The sequence below is a fragment of the Rattus rattus genome, chromosome 9 (assembly GCF_011064425.1).
Source record: "Rattus rattus isolate New Zealand chromosome 9, Rrattus_CSIRO_v1, whole genome shotgun sequence".
NCBI lineage: Eukaryota > Metazoa > Chordata > Mammalia > Rodentia > Muridae > Rattus > Rattus rattus.
Genome location: NC_046162.1, coordinates 92,590,099 through 92,609,998, shown reverse-complemented (window position 1 = coordinate 92,609,998; position 19,900 = coordinate 92,590,099). Strand labels below are relative to the sequence as shown.

Below are 19,900 nucleotides of genomic sequence, written 5' to 3'. Positions count from 1 at the left end.
AGCAAGCTGTGGAGACCTCAGATGTCAATCAATATGCCCAATATTAGCGGAGGCATTGCTAGTAAATACGCTGTCGTGTGGCAAGCTATAATTTGTGGGAGAACAGAGGATGAGCTAGCGACTTCTGGGTCCTTACACTAACCCCCTTCTGTTCTTGCCTAAACTAGCTTGGGTGGGTCTCTATTACTTGCAGCTAAAAAGACTCTTGATTAGGAGACAGGTTTCCAGATGGGCCAGGCAAGCCAATGTTCCCAGCTCACTGAATATGTGTTTTTGAATGAATGAGCAATATTGTAACCCAAAAGAAAATGATTATGAGCAATTTTTCATACCAGCAGAATGTGAAGGGGACCTTCTCTCACCCTTAGTATGTCACTCTGCTGATAGCTGCCCAGCTGTGACAAAGCGATCTCAAAGTTAACACTGACAAAGGGCAGGGAGGGTCTGACCTTTGGAAAGAGCTCTGGACCCGGAGATGCCTGGGTCTAGTCTCTGCCCCTCTGCCCCCCTACCAAATAGGGAAGTTCTCTCTAATACATATCCCAGTCCTTGGGTCTTCCTACAACAAAGGCATTCTGTAGCAGAGGCTGGCCGGTTCCTTGACCTCCATTTCTACTCTCTTTTCCCTAACAGCTTTAGAGAAAATCGCCTGCAAGCCCTGCAGCGGGAGTCAGCTCTGACTGGCTTAAACCTGTCAGCATCTTTTAATGCTCCTACCACAGTCATCGGTGACAGTGTGGGCGTGGGAGGTACACAGGGGCAGCCGAGGTGAATCTCCAGACTCATGATGGCCAAGCAGAAAGGAATGTCCTCTTGGTGCCCCGGGCATGAACGAGAAGGCATGAAGGAAGTGTCTTTCATTTGTTGGAGTGATGAAGTACTCTGTCAAGGGAATGAATTTTACAGCAAAGAGAAGAGACTGGGTAGTGAAGTCAGAGGCACGATCACGCTGAACCTGAGGTCTGTGCTTGCTCTGGACATTGGAGTTGAATAAACTAACTAGTTCCCTTTCTTTTTATGCATTTTTCTCCTTTTTGTTCTCTTACTACTACTCCTTCTCTTCTTCCTCTCCTTTGTAGCACTGAGGATGAAACCCAGAACTTCAAGAATCCCACTGAGCCACACCCCAGCCCAGCAGCTGAGTTTTCTCTCACTTGAAAGTCAATGCATCCATAAACAGCCAGTGTGTGTAGAAGTGCCCAATATGCACCAGCTCACAGTTTATTTTTAAAAAAAAAAAAAAAAAAAAAGACAAACCTATACTGACCTATACTGAAATCACATGTGGAGGTTCTTTGTAAACCCAGAATTTGTGTAGAAAGGGAAGCAATTACTGGTTGCCCTGAAGACAAATGGAAGCCAAAAGGTTCATCTTTCTTCTGAGCCTCAAAACACAAGTTAATCAAAGTAATGAAAGAGACAGATCAAGGATCCGTTTTGATAGCAATTGATTTTGAGAAGCCAAAGCCAGTTATTCAAAGCGTCCTGCATACTCATTAGTTCAGTTGAGGAGCAACTGTGGGGTCAGAAGGATTTGCCTACACAGGACTGGCTCAGAGAAAAAAGCTGTTAAGTAGTTTGGTGATGCAATTCCATCCCCCTTGAGACCTGGACTGAACAGAGACAAATGAAGCCAGCTCCCATGATTGTCCCAGGCAGGGACCATACCCTGTGCAGCTCAGGAAACCTTCATGCTGAATACAGTAAAGAAAATCCCTATTGGTCTTCCTATTGGTGGCAAAAGCTCCAGGTTACCAATGCTTCGTGACCTTGATCCTCTCTGAGCCTGTGGTTCCTCATTCTGGAGATGAGGACAACGCTTACTCTGCCTAGACACAATCATGGAAAGGGTCAGCTGGAAATGGGTGCAAATTCAGTGTTCTGGCTATTGATGGGAAAGGAAGGAGGGATGCTAGCCCAGAAAGAGTATCACAGGCACCAATGGCATGGACTTTGTACTAAATGTAGACAAAGACTTCTCTTCTTGTCCTGGGGCATCTAACAATCACTGAATACTTAGAGTGGGTGAGGACACTGGATACAGATTAGCAACAGTCACACATGGTCTCTGCCTCATAAACCTTATATTCTAGGAGAAAGAAGAAGCAAACATCAATATTTGTGCAAATAAAAAAGATTATTTGAAGATATTGTCCTAACATAGTTCATCTCATTAGGGAGGTATGGTTACTGCCCTATCCATGCCTAACCTTGCCCCATCCATCACAGAACATTATCCTGGCCTTACCTTGGTCCTCTGTGACTTTTAATCTCCTAACATCTGATGCTATTTCTATGTTGTATAGTCTCCATAATTTCTGTGTGAATGTAGGCTTCATGAAGGCAAAGACCTTAGCTGTTGTTCCTCAGGTACAGTCCTCCTCATTTTTTGAGACACAGTCTCTCTCTGGCCTGGAACTCACCAAGTAGGCTAAGCTGGCTGTCCAACAAGTCCTTGGATCTGCAGTCACAGGTGTGCAGCACCAAGATCAGCTTCTTTTTAAACAGGAGTTCTAGGAGTTGAACTCTTATCCTTGTGCTAGCAAGGCAAGCGCTTTGCCAACTGAGCCACCTCTCTAGTCTAATGGCTGTTGTTTTGTTCACTGCTACCCAAGTGTCTAGAACAACAGCTGGTTAATAACTGCTGTTCAGTACATATGTGATGATTTCAGAGAGAGAGAGAGAGAGAGAGAGAGAGAGAGAGGTACCATGACCCAGATGTGTGTTCCCATGTGCAGATGCTGCAAACATGGTCTCCAGGATGATGACATGAGGTGGTGCCATCTGAACAGGGTGACTACATCCTAACAGTAGAGTCCTCACAAATGGGACCAATGCCTGTAGACTTAGATTTTTCAAAACCTACTTTAATAAGGGTACTTCAACACAACACCTCAACCTCCTTTCTAGCCTATCACCCACCAGAGGTAGTGGGGAATAAAGGTTAATAGGAAATGGAGGCTGTGGACATGTTTATAAATAGTTCTTTGGGGTGATTCCACTCTTCACAGTCAGCAGTCCAGTCCTCTAGCAAAACACCAACATGAATCAGCAGCAGTTTACTCGGCAATCACCACTCACGAGCCAGCAAGGGCAATTGGATCCAGAAGAAACCACGAAGCTCCAACCAACTGGTCCAAGTCAGTGCAAGCAGCAAGAAGCCACCAGAATATCCCGAGAAGTTCTTTGGTGAGTTACTCTCTACAAAGTCAGTACAAGTGAAGATTAGCAGTGCAGTGCAAGGCGAACTAATACATGAACGCTGTCAGTGAAGACGAGCAAAGCAGAGCAAGGTAAAGCAATGTTAGCGCCTCTTCCCACTGTCTGAGGGGTCATATTTACACTTTTTCCAAACATCACATGTCCTCTCACCAGTCTGCTTCAGCAAAACATCCTTTCATGTGTCTGCTTCAACATTCTTCTACTGTATCTGTTTCCGAAAACCATTTTTTCACTTGTTTGGTCCAGCAAAACATTAGATGACATAACTGAGTTTCCAAAGAAACCAGGAATTTCCACTTCAAATGCCCACGTGTGCTACTTACTCATCTCACTACTGTGACCAGATATCTGACAAGAAACAACTCGAGAAAGGACTTATGAGGAACAGTTTGTTGGGCCATCGTGGTGAGGAAGGCATGAATTGGAAGCAGCTCTCAGCTGTGGCTGCTCACATCTTAATGGAGCAGGAAGCAGATAGAAGGGAATGAGTGAGTGCTCAGCTGCCTTTTCCCCCCTTTCTCATTCAGTCATGGACCACAGCCCTGGCAATGGTTCCACTTACACTAAGGACAGGTCTTCCTTCCTCACTTAAGCCCTTCTGGAAACCCCTCAAAGACATTCCTAGAGGTGGAACCTGGGGTGATTCCAAACCCAGTGAACAGCAGATCCAAACCTATCCCATTACACTACATAGAGGAGACTCTAAAGAACTCTACCACCTCTCCACCAAGCACAGATGTATTCGTGAATCAGGAAGAAACCTCTTGCCAGATCCCGACACCTTGATCTTGGACTTCCCGGCCTGCAGAACAGTAGGAGAGCACTTCTGTTGTTCATAAATTTCTCAGTAGTTGGTGTCTTGTTATAGATACTAAAGCAGGCAGTTATGGGATAGAAGCCACAGTTCACACAAAGATATAAGGAGGCATCGCTGAGAGCTAAGCATGAAGACACACGCCTGTAACCCAGCATGTGGGAGAGTAAGCATGAGTACCAACTGAGACTACAGAGACAGGCCCTGTCTAAAAAATAAGAGCAGGAGATAGAGGAGGTGAAACTGGGAATATGCGGGAAGTGCAAGAGGAGGAAAACTTGCCCAATGAGTGTCGTGTGAGCGGAGAGATGTATGCTGAGAAGCAGCAGCAGCTAGGACGATTTGGGGAAAGCATCCTAGGCAGAGAGAGCAGCAGGAGCCGAGACCCTGAAGATGGGTGTTAGCAAAAAGGAAAAGCCAAGGAGGTTGAAGGAGGAGAGTGGGAAGGAGAGCAATGGATACTGGGGCTGGAGATGTGATAAGAACACAAGCTTTGAGTGGATACTCGTGCCCTATGCTACACTGCCAGGTGTCAGTCATGAATGGTGAGTGGACCACACAGGGCAGTACCATGCTAAGCGCTGTGAGGTCCAGCTGACCTTTCCTATGTGCTTTGGCACTGGCTGTAAATAAGGAATTTAGTTAGCCGTGACCCAGGCGGGTTTCCACAGCTGTGACCTTCACACACCTAAAGAATGGCAGAGGAGAAAGAGAAACACAATTGTGCATGTTAAAGCCAAAGTCCAGCTGGGCAGAGGACACAGGAAGAGATATTAGCCTAGTAAGTAGTGAACTTTCTCAAACTCTACAACGGGAGAAAAAAATGGTAGTAGGTTTCCTGGAAGAATCCACGCCAAGGTTAAACTTCCATGTAGCGGGAACAGAGAGAAGGGAGTCACTGGGTACATCAAGCATGAATTTTGTGATTTTATGATAATCTCATAATCTTGGCATCTGGACATATTAGCGTTTGAACTCTGCCTTGGTTTACAAACCTCATCAGTAAAATCCTCACAGACTAATAAGGCAATACAGACCAGAATGCATAAGGAAGGATGAACGGACCCATCCTTTGTTCAATAATACAATGTTTGTCTTGAATAATACATGAGCTGCTTTTCATTTCAGAAAATGAGAGAGTCTATAATCCCCCTGTGTGTCAAGCGAATATTTTTAAACATTCATAAGTAGAGCCAAAGACGGTGGTGGGAAGTTTAGCGACAACAGAAACAACCAAAGCTTGGCCCCAAGCTTGGGATCAGTTTAGGATGGGTGTTTCTTGAGAATCATGGCAGGCTGAGAGGAATCTGAGGAATCCCTGGCTGATCTCCTGCTCCTTCAGGTCCCCAACAGCATTCAAGCTAGAACAAAGTGAGAATCCTGGTCAAGGTGCCCACTCTAGGGGCTCCCCAGGTGATGCTCAGATCCAGTCCCCCAAGATAACTAGAAGACATCTGAGCATCAGAACTCAGCTATGTCTGTCACTTTCACCGATAGCCAGGAGTAGTGACTAAACCCAAGGAAAACTGTCAAAGCCATTAGCGGCCATTTGATGCTCCTTGTTTGTTAACACGCAGCATTCAACTTAAAGATAATATTTCCCAACCACCTTTTCTAGGTTAGGCTGCATGACTAAATTCTAACCAATCAGATGTAAACAGCAGGAAAGAGTTGGGAACACTTCTAAAAGTCTTTTCTTTAAGGAGAGGGCTTCAACTAGAAGCGTCCCCTCTTGCCATTTACAACCTCATTCTTTCCCACCACCAGAACAGAAGGTCCTGACTTTGCCCACTCTATGAAGCTGAAGCATGAAGCCAATCTGACTCTCGCCTCCCAGGAAAGGGAAGGTTGCTTACCCAAGCTGGTGCGATCAATGTCTGTAAGAGTCAGGAGGCTGAGGGCAGATCAATGAGTGCAGAGGCGGAGTCTCCCCAACAAGCAGCACCATGGGCAAAGTGGGAAACTACACAGCTCAGTCACCCTGAGAATCCGCCAGTGGGAGCAGGGGAAAAGGAAGCCTCAGAACATGAGACCCAGGCCATGAAGTCAAACACTGTGCTGAGGAGACTGCCATGTACTCACTCCTGGAATTTTCTATCAATGGTACCTGCTGTCTGGTCTAAAAACACTTGAATCTCCTGACTTAGCAAGGAAGGAGGAAGTGTAAGCTCTCATCTGTCCTTTGTCCTCTGCAGTAAATGGAGAAAGATGTGTTTTACTCTGAACACCTTGTTAGCAAGCTCTTCATGATCCATCACGGAGGATAATATCAGCCATTGAAGTTGGGGATTAGATTTCTCTTTCTTATAGGCGTACTAACAAATGTAAGCCCTAAGCTAAGCGATGTGTAGCATGCACACAAATGAGGCTCAAAATATGGGGTGCCCACTCAATTCCAAAGTCAGTTCTAGCCACGTACTTCATCACTAACATCTCCCTAATCAAAATACCTAAGCAGTCAATGAGAAACAGGGCGAAAGAAACGACACCCAACCTCCCCATCACCACCACCACCCTGCCATGAGTTGTCAGTCAGCCGACGATACTACAATAATCAAATACTTAATGGAGAAGTAGAAGAGATAGAAAAACAGGGGGATTCATGCCCTATGAAGAGAGGCAGAACTGGAGATGTGATGGTGGTGGCAGGTAAGAGAGAAGGCTCAGTTCAACAAGCTGTCATTGACCAGAGGAGTGGTATACAGCACTCTGGAGCTTATGCTTATGCAGACTCTGCCCCACCCCTGCCCAGCAGATGCCCCAATCCAGATACCACCCAAGGCCCAGATCCAGGGTTTTGAGTTGGCCCACCCTGACATCTACCCCATCTAGGAGCTGCTAGAATGAGTGAAAAGCCAGTTCTATGAAATCATAATGGTAGGATCTCCATGTCTCTGGGCAACAGCAGGATACTCCTCTCTGCAAAGGTCCTGTAGTGGAATCCAGAGACCTTGAACCAGTCCAATAACTCATTGCAATGAACATTTCCAAGCAAAGCTATTTAGGCAAAGGGTTATGCTGCTGACATAATGCAGCTGCCAGTGCCACTATGACAAACCAATACGTGACGGAGAGGGAAGAAAGATGGAGGTGCCCAGTGGTAGGTGGGACTGAAGAACAAGGTGGAACTGAAGAACAACACCTGTGGCAGATGGACGAGAAGGCTGTGGCTGACGAGGTCACTGCCTAGAGGGCTGGCAAGGTTTCGTTGTTGTTGTTGTTTTCTTTTGTGGGGAGGTTACAAGAGTGGGGCAGACACGGGAAGGACTGGTAAATCAGTGGGATTGGAGTGCATGTTGTGAAATTCCCAAAGACTCAATAGAAAAGATTATATTGGGAAAAGGAGGAAGAAAGGAGAAAGTTATCGGGTCAGTCACAGACTGAGAAGCAACCATTCAAGAGCCAAGGACAGAACCCTAATCTCCAGGTATAGCAAGAAGTGAAGATCTATCTTTCTGCTGCAACGGTGGCAGGACGTCAGCCTTTGGGCTATGCATGTGCTGTCACCCTCCGAGATGGCATGACCCCGTTCAGGCTCCGTGCAGCCTGAAACCCCATCAGACTGTTGGTGATCCAAAACCCCAGCTTTAAAACGAGAGATAAATAACTATTACTCGTCCCCAACAGAAGATCCTATCTTACGATCCAACTGTTCTGCAAATAAAGGAGCTCCCTGCAGTGGGTGAAGGACTGTGTGCCTTTGCCCCCCAAGGTCACAACGTAGAAGCTAATTCTCAGTACGTGACCATTTGAAGGCAGGACATTAGGAGATAATTAGTCGGGGCAGGGGGTGGTGGGCATGAACTGGAGTCCTTAAAAGAAACACCAGAAAGTTCCCTTGCCCCTTCCACCATGTAAACCCACTGATAAGATGGTCCTATTTATGGGCTAGCAAATAGGACCTATCATACCCTGAATCTTAGATTTTTGCCACCAGGACTGTGAAAAATACACTCGTGATGTTTAACAAACATTCACTCCATAATACGTTTTAGTGGTTTTAGCATATATTCATCATGCCCTCTCTCTTTCCTAGTCTCTTTTTATGACCCCCTAAACAATACAGGCAGTCACCACTGTCATTGGCTGCCCACCCTGCCTAGAGGGTAAGACCCTATTGTTGAAGATACCTCATGTTCCGATTACGATTACGGATTGGGGGATTCTCTTGTAGCACCTTAAATGGACCCAAGATGCTTCCCAACCCAAATGACTGCAGCACCATAAACGGGGAATTCCCAACTGCTGAACAGCAAGGGTCCTTTAAAGACAAACTTGGTCCTCCTGAAACCTCTGCCATTGTTATCCTAACTTAACAAGGGAGGGAACCAAGACCTTGATGAGGATAGGAGCTGAGCCAAGGTCACACAGCAGAGAGCAAGCGACAGAAGCGAGGCAGCTTCTACTGAGCCATGCCATCTCCCCAGGTCACATTTCAAAGCACGTGTAGATGAAGACTCAAATGTGGGAGCTCCTCCAACATCTGTCCTCCGTGGATTCCGTCTGTCCAGGATCATTTTACGGCTTCCGCCCTTTATGCCACAAGGCTTCGTTTTCTACTTAAGTCGGGATTTTAATTTACATAATTTTTATTGTGAGAGAGGCCTGCAGCGAGCACAGTCCAGGGATCTCAAGCACAAAGAGAATAAAAGGAAATAGAAAGATCAATAACGTGATTGATGTTCATTTTTTAAAAAGCCAACTCTCAAGCCGCCTTCCTCCTACAGCTTTTAACTTAATTAACCCAGCAAGAGCGCTGCAGAGGGCAGAACGCTGGTCTCGTTGGCACGGCTCTGAGGCTCTGTTCCTTGTGGCCAGCCTCTGCACCGTCTGACGCGAGTGGATGGTCTGTGATGTTCTTCCCAATGCAAAGGCACAGAGCCCCCCAGCAAGAACAGGAGGCTGCAGCCCCTAATTCAGATTAGTGGGAATCACAGGGATGGGTCCATCAAACCACACTGGGTCCAAAATGCAGATCTGCCTGTAGCCGGCTCAAAGCCGAGAGCTCCTTTATCTCACAGGTAGCTAAGGACTTGCCTCTGGGCCTCTTTTGTTCCTCTAAGCCCTGATTCTTTGATGTGGCATAAAGATTGCGTTCCCAAGATGGCACTGTCACTGGGATCTTGATCTGGATTCTTCTTGTGTCCCAGGACTTTGTGACTGCTGGTGGCACGGTTCAGACGGCACACCACAGCTCCTCAGACAGACGGAGCTTGCTATGGGGCAAGTCCATTCTCCACACATAAGTGAAGACAGAATCCAACAGGATCACTGTCCCATCTACACTCTCCGCAGGCTGTAGACCTGTTCTAAAATCTCTAGAATGGAGCTTTTCCTGTTCCAGGTGATCGACAGCTCTATTTGGATTGTCTCTTACAGGAGGGGATCATGGTGTGTCTTTGTAATCAGAAAGTGTCCTGTTAGCTAACCTGGTGGCACATATCAGTGACCCCAGCACTCAGGAGATGGAAGCAGGATCTGTTTAAGGCCAGCCTGGGCTACGTTGGGCCTTTCTCAAAAAAGAAAGGAAGAGAAGGCAGGCAGGTAGGCAAGCCACCGTGAAGGCTTAGGTTCCTGGGATCAAGTTTGGATAGTTATCTACTCATGGCCTCCCAAGCAGCCTGGGATATCAAGTCTCCTTCTGGGGCCAGAGATATGACTCCAGCCCATTCTTCCAGTGGAAATTAGAATCCTGATGTGGAGCTCTTTGGTTTATGTGCAGCTCTTTGGTTTATGTGCTGTTGGCCAGGAGAGGTCCAGCACCAACATCTGCTATAGAAGGCCATCTTTAGAAGCAGGTAGGAGCTATGAAAAGACAAGGACCTGGGGCCAGAGACCTGTCCCCTGTCCAGCCTCATGACTTGGGAAACCCACTGAGCTTGTGAACAACTTCTGAAGCCTCGTCTGTGAAACACCCAGGAAAGTCTGCTTGCAGGTGAGCTGGATGATGTTCTGAGCACAGTGCTGTCTGCACCTGACACAGAACAACCTGCCTGTAGCAGGGATCTTATCAACTGCCTTCCATGAAGATGCCCGTCCCCTGCCCGGCTTACCTTTATTTCTAAGCTGGCTCAGTTTAGAAGACATGTGACACATAAACTGTGTCAAGGAGCTCCATAATCTGTACAGGGCTGTACCCCCAGTTCTTGGCATCATTCTACACGGATGAGGGATGACAGTCTCATCAGGCAATGGAGAACTGAGTGGCAATGTAAACAGAGTTTCAAAACATTTCCTGGTATCACCATCCTCTGGTATGGCTTAATAAGTGGGCTTTTGTGGCTGGGATGAAGCACTTGGGAAAAGGGTTTCTTTGGACTCACGGTTTAGAGGGTTTAGTCTGAGGTCATCTGGATCCATTGCTACAGGCCTGACCTAAGGCAGAATGTCACTGTGGAAAGGTGGGGCTCACCTCATGGAGATAAGGACCCAGAGAGAAAGAGTGCCTGGGGTGGCAGGGGGCTTCCTCTGTCATCCACTACGATGCCATCTAGATGCCAGCCTGTAGAACAATGCTGCCCATATTCCAAGAACCCTCACAGACACCCAGAAATGCGTTATCAATCGCCTGAGTGCCTCTCAATGCAATCAGGCTGACAATCAATGTTAACCACCACAGATCTGAAGAGAGGCTTCAGTCAGTAAAACGTTTGCCTTACATACACAAAGATAGGACTGTTAGAGTTCACGTAAAATCTAAACATGGTATCATGTGCTCACTGGCCAGACTAGTAGGCAAATCCAGGTCAGTGGGAGACCCTGTCTCGAAATAGCAAGACAGACAATGCCCAGGAATGACAGTCTAGGTTGCCCAATGCACACTTGCATACACACACACACACACACACACACACACACACACACACATACATACATATCTGTATACACATAGATACCCAGGTACATGTTCTGCTTAAATTAGCCTTAACCAACCTAAGCCAGGTCAAACTAAAATTAGTGGAGTTGAAGTGAGTTGAGCAAAACCAAGCTGGGGGCAGGTGTCTCTCAGGATGGAAATGCTTGGACAAGTGTGGAATTGTAGCCAATGGGTTGGAGACGAGCAAAGGATACAAAGAATCCACTGCCTGATGCATCAGGCAAAGCAAGAACCTGAGAATCAGACAAGTTGCCTCTTCACTTTGCAACAACTGTTTAATTTGGGGTAAGTTACTTCTGAGGAACTAGGTGGCCTGGTCTGCAAATGAATGGTGATGGTCAGAGCAACCATCATGACATCACCGGAAGGAATATTAGAAAGTGTCAGACATGGTGCCGGCACCACTCCTCCCTGTTACTATCTGTCAGCAGGTGATAAAGGAGAAAGAGGGACTTGTCACCGTGACACTGAGGGCTGCCAACACACGCCTGGATGCTCTGCTTGTGCCGTCCCAGCTGGTTTGCAATGATTCTTGAATTTCTGTCCAGGCTGTTCGTGTTTTTGCTTTTACATGCCAGTGTCTGGAAGGAACAGATGCACAACCTCATGAATGCGAGGACAAACGCTTTGTTGACACACAGCAGGCTGAGCCACTACACATACATGGCGTGCGTCCGATATATTGTTTTCATAACTCCGTTTGAAGCTGTCATTACGCTTTTGTACAGAGGAGCAACCCAAAGTGCACTTCATTTTCCCAAGTGTCTGAGCACAGATCTGGCTTTGCAGGGCCTCTGTCCTCCACTGCTTGGCCTTCTTGAATCACACACGGACTCACTTGAGGGATAGGGCTGAGACTAAATACACATAGCTTTGAGGCTCTTTGAGCCCCATATCTATGGTTCTCTTCCTTGCATGGTACATCCCACAAACTGGCCTGATGCACCCTAGTCATGCCCAGGGGCCTCCGGGATAATATATAGGCTCTGCTCACAATCTTCTGGAGGTTATTCAGGGCCAGCCTTGAGCTGTTATCACCTCACTGACAGCTTTTTGTATACTCAGGCATACCCAAACGTGTGTAGGTGCATGTAGAGATGTGTGTGCAGGCATGTAGAGGTCAGCCTCAACTGTCATTCCTTATTCACTGTCTCGCTTGGTATTTAAGACAGTGTTTCTCACTGGTCTGGAACTTGCCAGTCAGCACAGCCAAACATCTGCCTATCTTTGCCTTCTAAGCACTGGGATTGCAAGCATGAATCACCCGACCCAGCTGTTTGGGTTGGGTTTTTTTTTGGGGGGGGGGTTGTTTTTTTTTTTTTAATGTGGACTCTGGGTATCAAGCCCGGGTACTGACGCTTGCTAGACAAGCGCTTTACCGACTGAACCGTCTCCCCAGCCCCCGAAGGTTTATTAGTTATGACTTGCTGCAGTGTGCTGCAGATCTACCAGAAGCTAAGCCTCCTTAGCATGGGTAAGCTGCAGCCACTGTCTCTGCCTGTCATCCTGCACCCCCATCCCTTACCTTACTGCTGAAGGCCTTTTCTTGTCTGCTAGAGAGATTGACAGGATCCAAGAATGGGTTCACTTGGCAACACAAAAGCCAGTCAGAACTGGAGACACCCTGAGTGTCACCCAAACACTGAGGTCCTTAAGTGTTGGGCCCTGACCATGTGACTCTGACCAGTGGTCCTCAGTCTCCCTAATGCTGCAATGCTTTAATGTAGTCCCCCGTGTTGTTGTGACCTCCAACCATAACGCTACTTTTGTCGCCACTTCATAACTGCAATTTTGCTACCGTTATGAATGGCATTATAAATATATTGTGAGATCGAGGTTTGTCAAAGGGGTTGAAAACCACTGACCTAGACTATATTAGACACACGTGGGAGTATGTCTAACATGGTCTAATTGTGGGTGTTAATATCCACTGGATGAATCTCTCAGCTAACACAATAAGTAGGGCATTTTGCAGTGATCTTATTTCTTAATCTCTGTGATTAGAACATGAAATGCGTCCCCACAGGCCCATGTGTCTGGACTTTTGGTATCCAGCTGGTGAGGTGACTGTAGGGGGTAGTGGAGACTTTAAGAGGTGGGTCCTAACAGGAAGAAGTGACCTGAGGAGCCTGAAGTGTTGTAGCCCAGCCCTACTTTCTTTCCTATCCCTCTCTGCTTCCTAGATTGCAGAATCATGAACGAGCTGTTCCACACAAAGCTCTGTGCCTAACTCTGGGCACAGAGAGCAACAGGTTACTCTGACCTGTAGCAGCATCTACTGATCCTCCCGAAACCTAGAAGGACCTGGGAGTCACAGCATCTTGCAGATGGGGCTTCTGAGGCAAGAACTGAGGAGCAGCTCTCTCTATCACGGTGCTTGGGCAAGCATTGCCCATCTCAGCAGAGGAGAACCTGCTGGCATCTGGCAAGACGGTGAGTGAGATCATGAGCTCCAGGAGGGAACTGGACATGGAGTCAATGCAGCTGACTTGGCAACAATCGTCTCCAGGTCCATAAAGAGCTGGTCACCTCAACAGAAGGCACACTAGTGACCAGTTAACAGGAGTACCTTCCATACCACATGCATTGTTTTATGTGAGTGTGGTGTGTGTGTGTGTGTGTGTGTGTGTGTGTGTGTGTGTGTGTGTTCACCCTAGTACATATGTGGGAGCCAGCGGTCATCCTCAGCTGTCGTCCGTCAGGCACTGCCCACCTTACCTGAGGGATAGGGTATTATTTGGAGCTCACTGACTTTTCTTGACTGACTGTCCCAGGGTCCTCCTGTTCCCACCTCCTCAACTCTGGGGCTGCAAGCTGGAGGTGTGACCTTACATGCCTTGACCAGTTCAGCCAAGGAGAAAGTCCTCGTGAAAACAGAACAGTTGAGTAACTTGCCTGCGGACGCACAGAGAGGTAGCAAGGACAGGCACCATTTGCACACAGCCCTGCCGCGTCTGTTCCACTAAAGAGCTTGTTCCTCAGCTTGATTGGGCCCCAGCTCTTGCTGGAATCTCCCAAGTGAAACAGAGATAAACTCTGTGCAATGGTAACTCTTGTGATCTATGACGGAAATAAATCAAGAGGTGACATTTAACAGATCATGGTGACCAACACTTCCCTATGAGACAGGCAGAAAACTAGGTGATTAAAAACGCAGCCTCCATATTTTGGGATGTAATTGCATGTGTTTACATGTTTCACGGCGACAGGAGCAGCATCAGCATTTCTGAGGCACCTACTTTGCATTCGGATTATTATAACGAACCCAGCATGTGGCACAAACAAGGCCACCCTGCCCTTCCCCGGGGGCCTGCTGGTGGCTGTTTATCCAGAGAGTCAGAATGAATTGCTACTTTTCCTATTTGCCAAAACAAAACAAAACAAAACAACAACAACAAAACCCTCAGGGAAAACTTTCAGCAGAGGAAGGAGTCCCAGGGGTGATCTTGTGTTTCCCTACCGCTCGGGTCAGTCCCCAGATGTCCAGGGTTTATACTGACTTGGTTGTGCATCCCTGAGATGATGATGAATGCTCATTGTCAGCTGTGCAGGACCTAAAATCACCTAGGAGACAAACCTCAAGACACAACTGTGATGGGGTTTCTAGATCAAGTTATTGAACGTAGAGAGACCCACACTGACTGAAGCTTCCTCCCATAACCTGAGATCCAGGACTGAATAGAAAACAGAGAGTGAGCTGAGCACCAGCACTCTCTCTCTCTCTCTCTCTGTCTCTCTCTCTCTCTGGCTGCAGAGGCAAAGTGACCAGCTGCCTCAGGCTCCTGCCGCCATGATTTCCCCTCCACGATGAGCTGCACCCTCAAACCGTGAGCCAAAATGAACTCCTCCTCCCAAGTTACCATTGGCAGTTACTTTGTCACAGGAGCAAGAAACCAACTAATCCTGTCCATTAGTCCCTCTGCAGCTTCTAAAGGGAAGGAGACGCACCAGCCCTGAACCAGAGTTTCATCTCCGTGCAGATCCTGTTCCACCCTCCTCCTCCTACTGTTCCCTCTCTGGGGCAGGGAAACTGAGGCCAAGCCGAGGGAACAAGCAGTTTTCCCCAGGGTCATCACTAACAGGCTAGAATGGCTGCCCAGGCTCACTGCCTGTGAAGCCCAGGTTGTCACCAACACAATGCCAGCTGTTGGTGCAATGAATTTCTCCATGTGTTCAGCAAGCATGAGTACCAGAGCATGAGGCGTCCATTAGCAATTTGTCCAACCGTAGGGTGAGCGCATGAAAATGCCCACCAGCTCTTTAGACCACTTCCCACACCTAGGCCCACACCATCATTTCTGTCACCCATGTTAGCAATGGTCACGCCATGCTCTCTGGGCCCAGTCTTTCTGAAGACACCCTCAGGAAGCCACTAGCAAATGATAGAAAAGGAGGTTTGATAGGATGTGCTCTACACAGCCGCTTACAAGAGCTGACAGTGCAGATTGCTTCCCAAGTCTGTGTCCTGTGTTGTGACATTGATTGCTCTGCACTGACCATGGTGGGAGCATTTATGCCTCAGAGCTAGACCAAGGTCGCACACCAGAACCCTTCCTGCAGAAAGCTCCTTCAACAGCACATTGCTGCCCAGCTGCCTCTCCTTATCTCAACCTGGCTTTTTACAACCTCTGGGATCAGCTTTAGCACTCCTCGTTTCACAGCGTGGAACAGGTCTAGCCAAGGTCGCACAGTAGCCAGAGCAGAGCTGGGATATCAGCTCCATCCTGCGCCCTGTGAAGAGTAACTCTCAGAGCTCTCTGCATCGGCAGAAGATTATCATTCCTGTCACTGCCCTGGCTGCCCGGGAGACAGAGCCAATGAACCTGAACAGCTGCCGTCCAGCTGGCTCCAGGGCAAGCAATCTCAGAGCTACCCAGAGTGGAATCCCCAAGCCTCGCTTACTTCTCATCAGCCAAGAACCCTTACAATGCAAGCCCCTAGCAGTACCCACACGACATCACCGTCCCGGCCTGCCCCAGAGACTGATAGCTTTCTTTCACAACACCAGAGTCTGCTCACAAGGGACTCCAACATGCTTTTATAGGGTCGTAACTTATTTTTCTCCTAACACACTTTTAACTAATTCTTTGAGAATTTTATACCATTTGTTTTGATCATATTCTCACACACACACACACACACACACACACACAGAAGCACACATCAGATCTACCCCTGTTTCCTGTGCTTCTGACTTTGTGGCCAATTTGTGCAGTCCAAACAATTGGGTTGGGTGGGTGGTCATCTACGGGAGTGTGGTCAACCTACCAGGGGCCACATACTTAAAACTGACTCTCCCTCTCCAGAAAATGTGAACTGCCTACTTCCACTTTGCTCAACCAGGATGACACTTAGCTGAGTTCTAAATACGTATCCCACAGGTAAGAGACTACCTCGTCACCAAGAAGCGTCTGTTCACACCAGAAGAAAAGCCATTACAGAAAGCCACTGCTAACCGAAATGCAGAGGACTGGCTGTGTGTGCTCAGCCCAAAGTGATGCATCTGCAATGCGACCCTTACACCGAAGGCTTGGGAGCACCGAGGAGGAAAAAAGACGTTAAGAGTGAGGAGATCAGGAGACTGTGAGGAAAGAGGAGGAAGAGAGACGTCATACCTTAGGAGTGTGTAGGACGGAGAAGTAGAGCCGCCGTGTAAAGGAGACAAGAGAATAAGGCTCAGAGGACTGCTCAGTGGGTCAAAAGCAGCCAAGAGGGAACACAGAAATTAGTCAGTAGTAACTCGGAGTTATCTGTGGGAGGTTGATCCTACCAGCATGGAGGGTAGGCAGCTGCCCAGCTATTGTGCTATTTAAGATATATTAAAATATAAAGGCTGGAAAAAAGAGTGAGAAGATCGGAATGACAGCTGGAAGATCGTGTCTTCTAGACGTGGCAGGGAAGCTACACCCATGAAATCACAACAACATGGCTGCCTAAACATGGCGTGAGCAACAGCACTAGTTGACATGCCAAGATGGATGCAGGAAGAGCTAAGGAAATTAAAAGCTGCTGAGAGAGGTGAGAAAGGAAAATGAGAATTACTCTTCCCTCGAAATGAGCACCCTAAATAATTATTCAATCCCAAGTGGTCAGCCCTAAAAAGTTATATAAACAAGCAACACTAAACGGACCCAGCAGAATGCATTTCTATATTTATGTGCATACACGTGTGTGTGCAAGTAACAGTGATAATTAAAGAATACGAGACCATAAATTTGAAAGGAACCCAAGGCTCGAGGAAAAAGAAATTATATTTTAAATAAAGAATAAAATATCCTCTCTTTTTCCGGCTGGAACCATGGAGGCTGTGCCAGAGGAGAAAAAGAAGGTTCCCGCTGAGACAGAAACCCTTAAGAAAAAGCGAAGGAATTTCACAGAGTTGAAGGTGGGGCACCTGAGGAAGAAGTTTGCCCTGAAGACACTTCGAAAGGCACTGAGGAAGCTCGTCTGTGAGACGGCAAAGCACTATCACAAGGAGTGCAGACAGATGTGCCGGGCTGAGATTCGCATGGCTGGGATGGCAAGGAGAGCTGGGAACGTCTGTGCGCCCGCAGAACCAAAATTGGCCTTCGTCATCAGAATCCGAGGCACCAATGGAGTAAGCCCAAAGGTGAGCAAGGTGCTGCAGCTGCTTCATTTTCCGCAGATCCTCAATGGCACCTTTGTTAAGCTCAACAAGGCTTCAGTTAACATGGTGAGGATCGTGGAGCCGTACATTGCATGGGGGTACCCCAGCCTGGAGTCAGTAAATGACCTCATCTACAAGCGAGGCTCTGGCGAAATCAATAAAAAGCAGATTGCCTTGACAGATAACTCCTTGATTTCTCGATCTCTTGGTAAATGTGGCATCATCTACATGGAGGATCTAATTCATGAGATCTATACAGCTGGGAAACGCTTCAAGGAAGCAAATAACTTCCTGTGGCCCTTCAAACTACCTTCCCCTCGAGGTGGAATGAAGAAAAAGACAACTCACTTTGTAGAAGGTGGAGACGCTGGTAACAGGGAAGACCAGATAAACAGGCTTATTAGACGGATGGACTAAGGTATTGCCCGTGGTAATTTTATAATCTGGTCAGTTAATAAACAGTCATGGCTTGGCAAATTGAAGAAAATAAATAAATAAATAAATAAATAAATAAATAAATAAATAAATATCAAGAATTTAAAAAATTGCGAGACCTCAGATCAATAACTCAATGGTGCACCTTGAGGCCTTGGAAAAACAAGAACAAGCAATATCCCCACCGAAAAGGTGGATGGGAAGAAATTGTGAAGATCAGGATCTTAATTATGTCCCTCAAAATTCATCAGCCAAGCATAAGATGCAACTAGCAAGTATCGATTCGTATCTTCTTTGTGACTACAAACACTTATGAATGTTGGTAGATACTTTTCACATTATCATTGTAACAAAATTTCTGACCAAAATGGCCTAAGGACGGGATTGTTTGGGCTCACAGTTTCCAAGGGCTCTGTCCATGGTCACTGGATCCCGTACACTCAGGCAGAATATCGCACTGACAGGAAAGTGTGGCAGAAGATGCTGTCCACCCCCTCACAGGCAGGAAGCAGACAGTGTACCCTCCAGTTCTCAGCAGGTATGACAGGGTGGTGGCGGGGAAGAGATCACAGAAAAGCTAAAGATTAGAGTAATTGCTAGCACCCTTCCTGTGGCCTCCTTAAACCCGCACGAGAACACTTTGAGGGAAATCTGTTCTGGCTCGTTGATCAGTAGGGAAACTGCTGCGGTTGGCCTGCACGGGAAAGCAGAGCAATCAAGAGACAGAAAGAGATGTGCGTCTGGACGGCTAGATTAGGGGTCTAGCTCTTACTGTGTGGCTGAGAAGCATCTTTGTGACCTGGTTTTAAGGAGTGGGTAGGAGTTCATCCCATTGGAAAAGAGAGCATGAGAACTTCTCAGCTCCGAAACAGAGGACTGTATGGCTGTGTGGGCGTTGTCCTGGGAGTCTGTGTGAAGAAGGAAACCTGAGGCAGGAGATCAGATGCGGGATAAGAGCACGCATCAACACAAGGAGCTGAGTTTGGATCCCAAGTACCCATGAAAAAAACCAGGCATCACGCTACACACACCTCTAACCCCAACACTGTGGAGGGCAAAGACGGGAGGGTGGCTGGAGCTTGCTGGCTGCCAGCCTTACAAAGTACAGAGTGACACCAACACTCACTCTACACACACATGCTTGCACGCACGCGTGTGCGCATGCACACACACACACACACACACACACACACAGGGTATGTGTGCTAAGTATTAATCTAGCCACTGGCCCATTTGCCATTTTGCAAGAACAAAAGTATTCATTACGAGAAGTAAGGCTGGGGAGCAAATCAAAAGGCAAGGTATGGAGACCATCGGCGCTCCATTGGGAATGTGGAGTCCTCCCCTAGGCCAGCAGGCTTCAGGACTCTGAATCACCAGGGTAAGGAGTAGGGCATAAGAGAGCAGAGTCTCAGAGCAGCTCAGCCTTCACAAGGTGACTTGTAAATGTCAAGTCATTGTCTAAAGCCACGTGAATGTTATGCCTTCCTCTGTAACTCATCAGCGTTTGCTGTTATCATATAAATCTGCCGAGCCTTGAGCTTCAGACCATCAACACCAAGTAATGGGTGCTACAGAGCTGGCTGGAGCAGCAGGACGTGTCCTGGAGAAGCGTTTGATGCAGGAGGTGCTCCAGGCAGAGGTCAGGCAGATGCTCCTTCTGAGGCCACACCACAAACGTGATCTTTCTCATTCGGTGAACGAAGCTTGGAGAGTCAGTCAGGTTACACAGCTGTAGAGCATCTTGCACTCCAACCCCTTCACCCCAGAGCTGAGCGCATCTCCGTCCTAGATGAAGGAGGCCACGTTCTGCACTCTGTAGCAGAGCCAAGAAGCCTTAAGGGCTGCATGCCCCAACCCTGCTTCACAGGATCCTCCACCTGAGCCCCCACTCTAGCCTTACACAGAATCACGCCTGTAGACT

The 19,900-nt window shown here is 47.5% G+C and overlaps 1 protein-coding gene across 1 annotated transcript; it reads left to right on the top strand.

The window, feature by feature from the left end:
* The first annotated feature begins 17,211 nt into the window (after positions 1-17,211).
* On the top strand, positions 17,212-17,958 carry LOC116909989 (60S ribosomal protein L7-like). The gene has a single exon (XM_032913771.1). The coding sequence runs from the start codon at positions 17,212-17,214 to the stop codon at positions 17,956-17,958; it is 747 nt and encodes a 248-aa protein (XP_032769662.1).
* Positions 17,959-19,900: the final 1,942 nt, after the last annotated feature.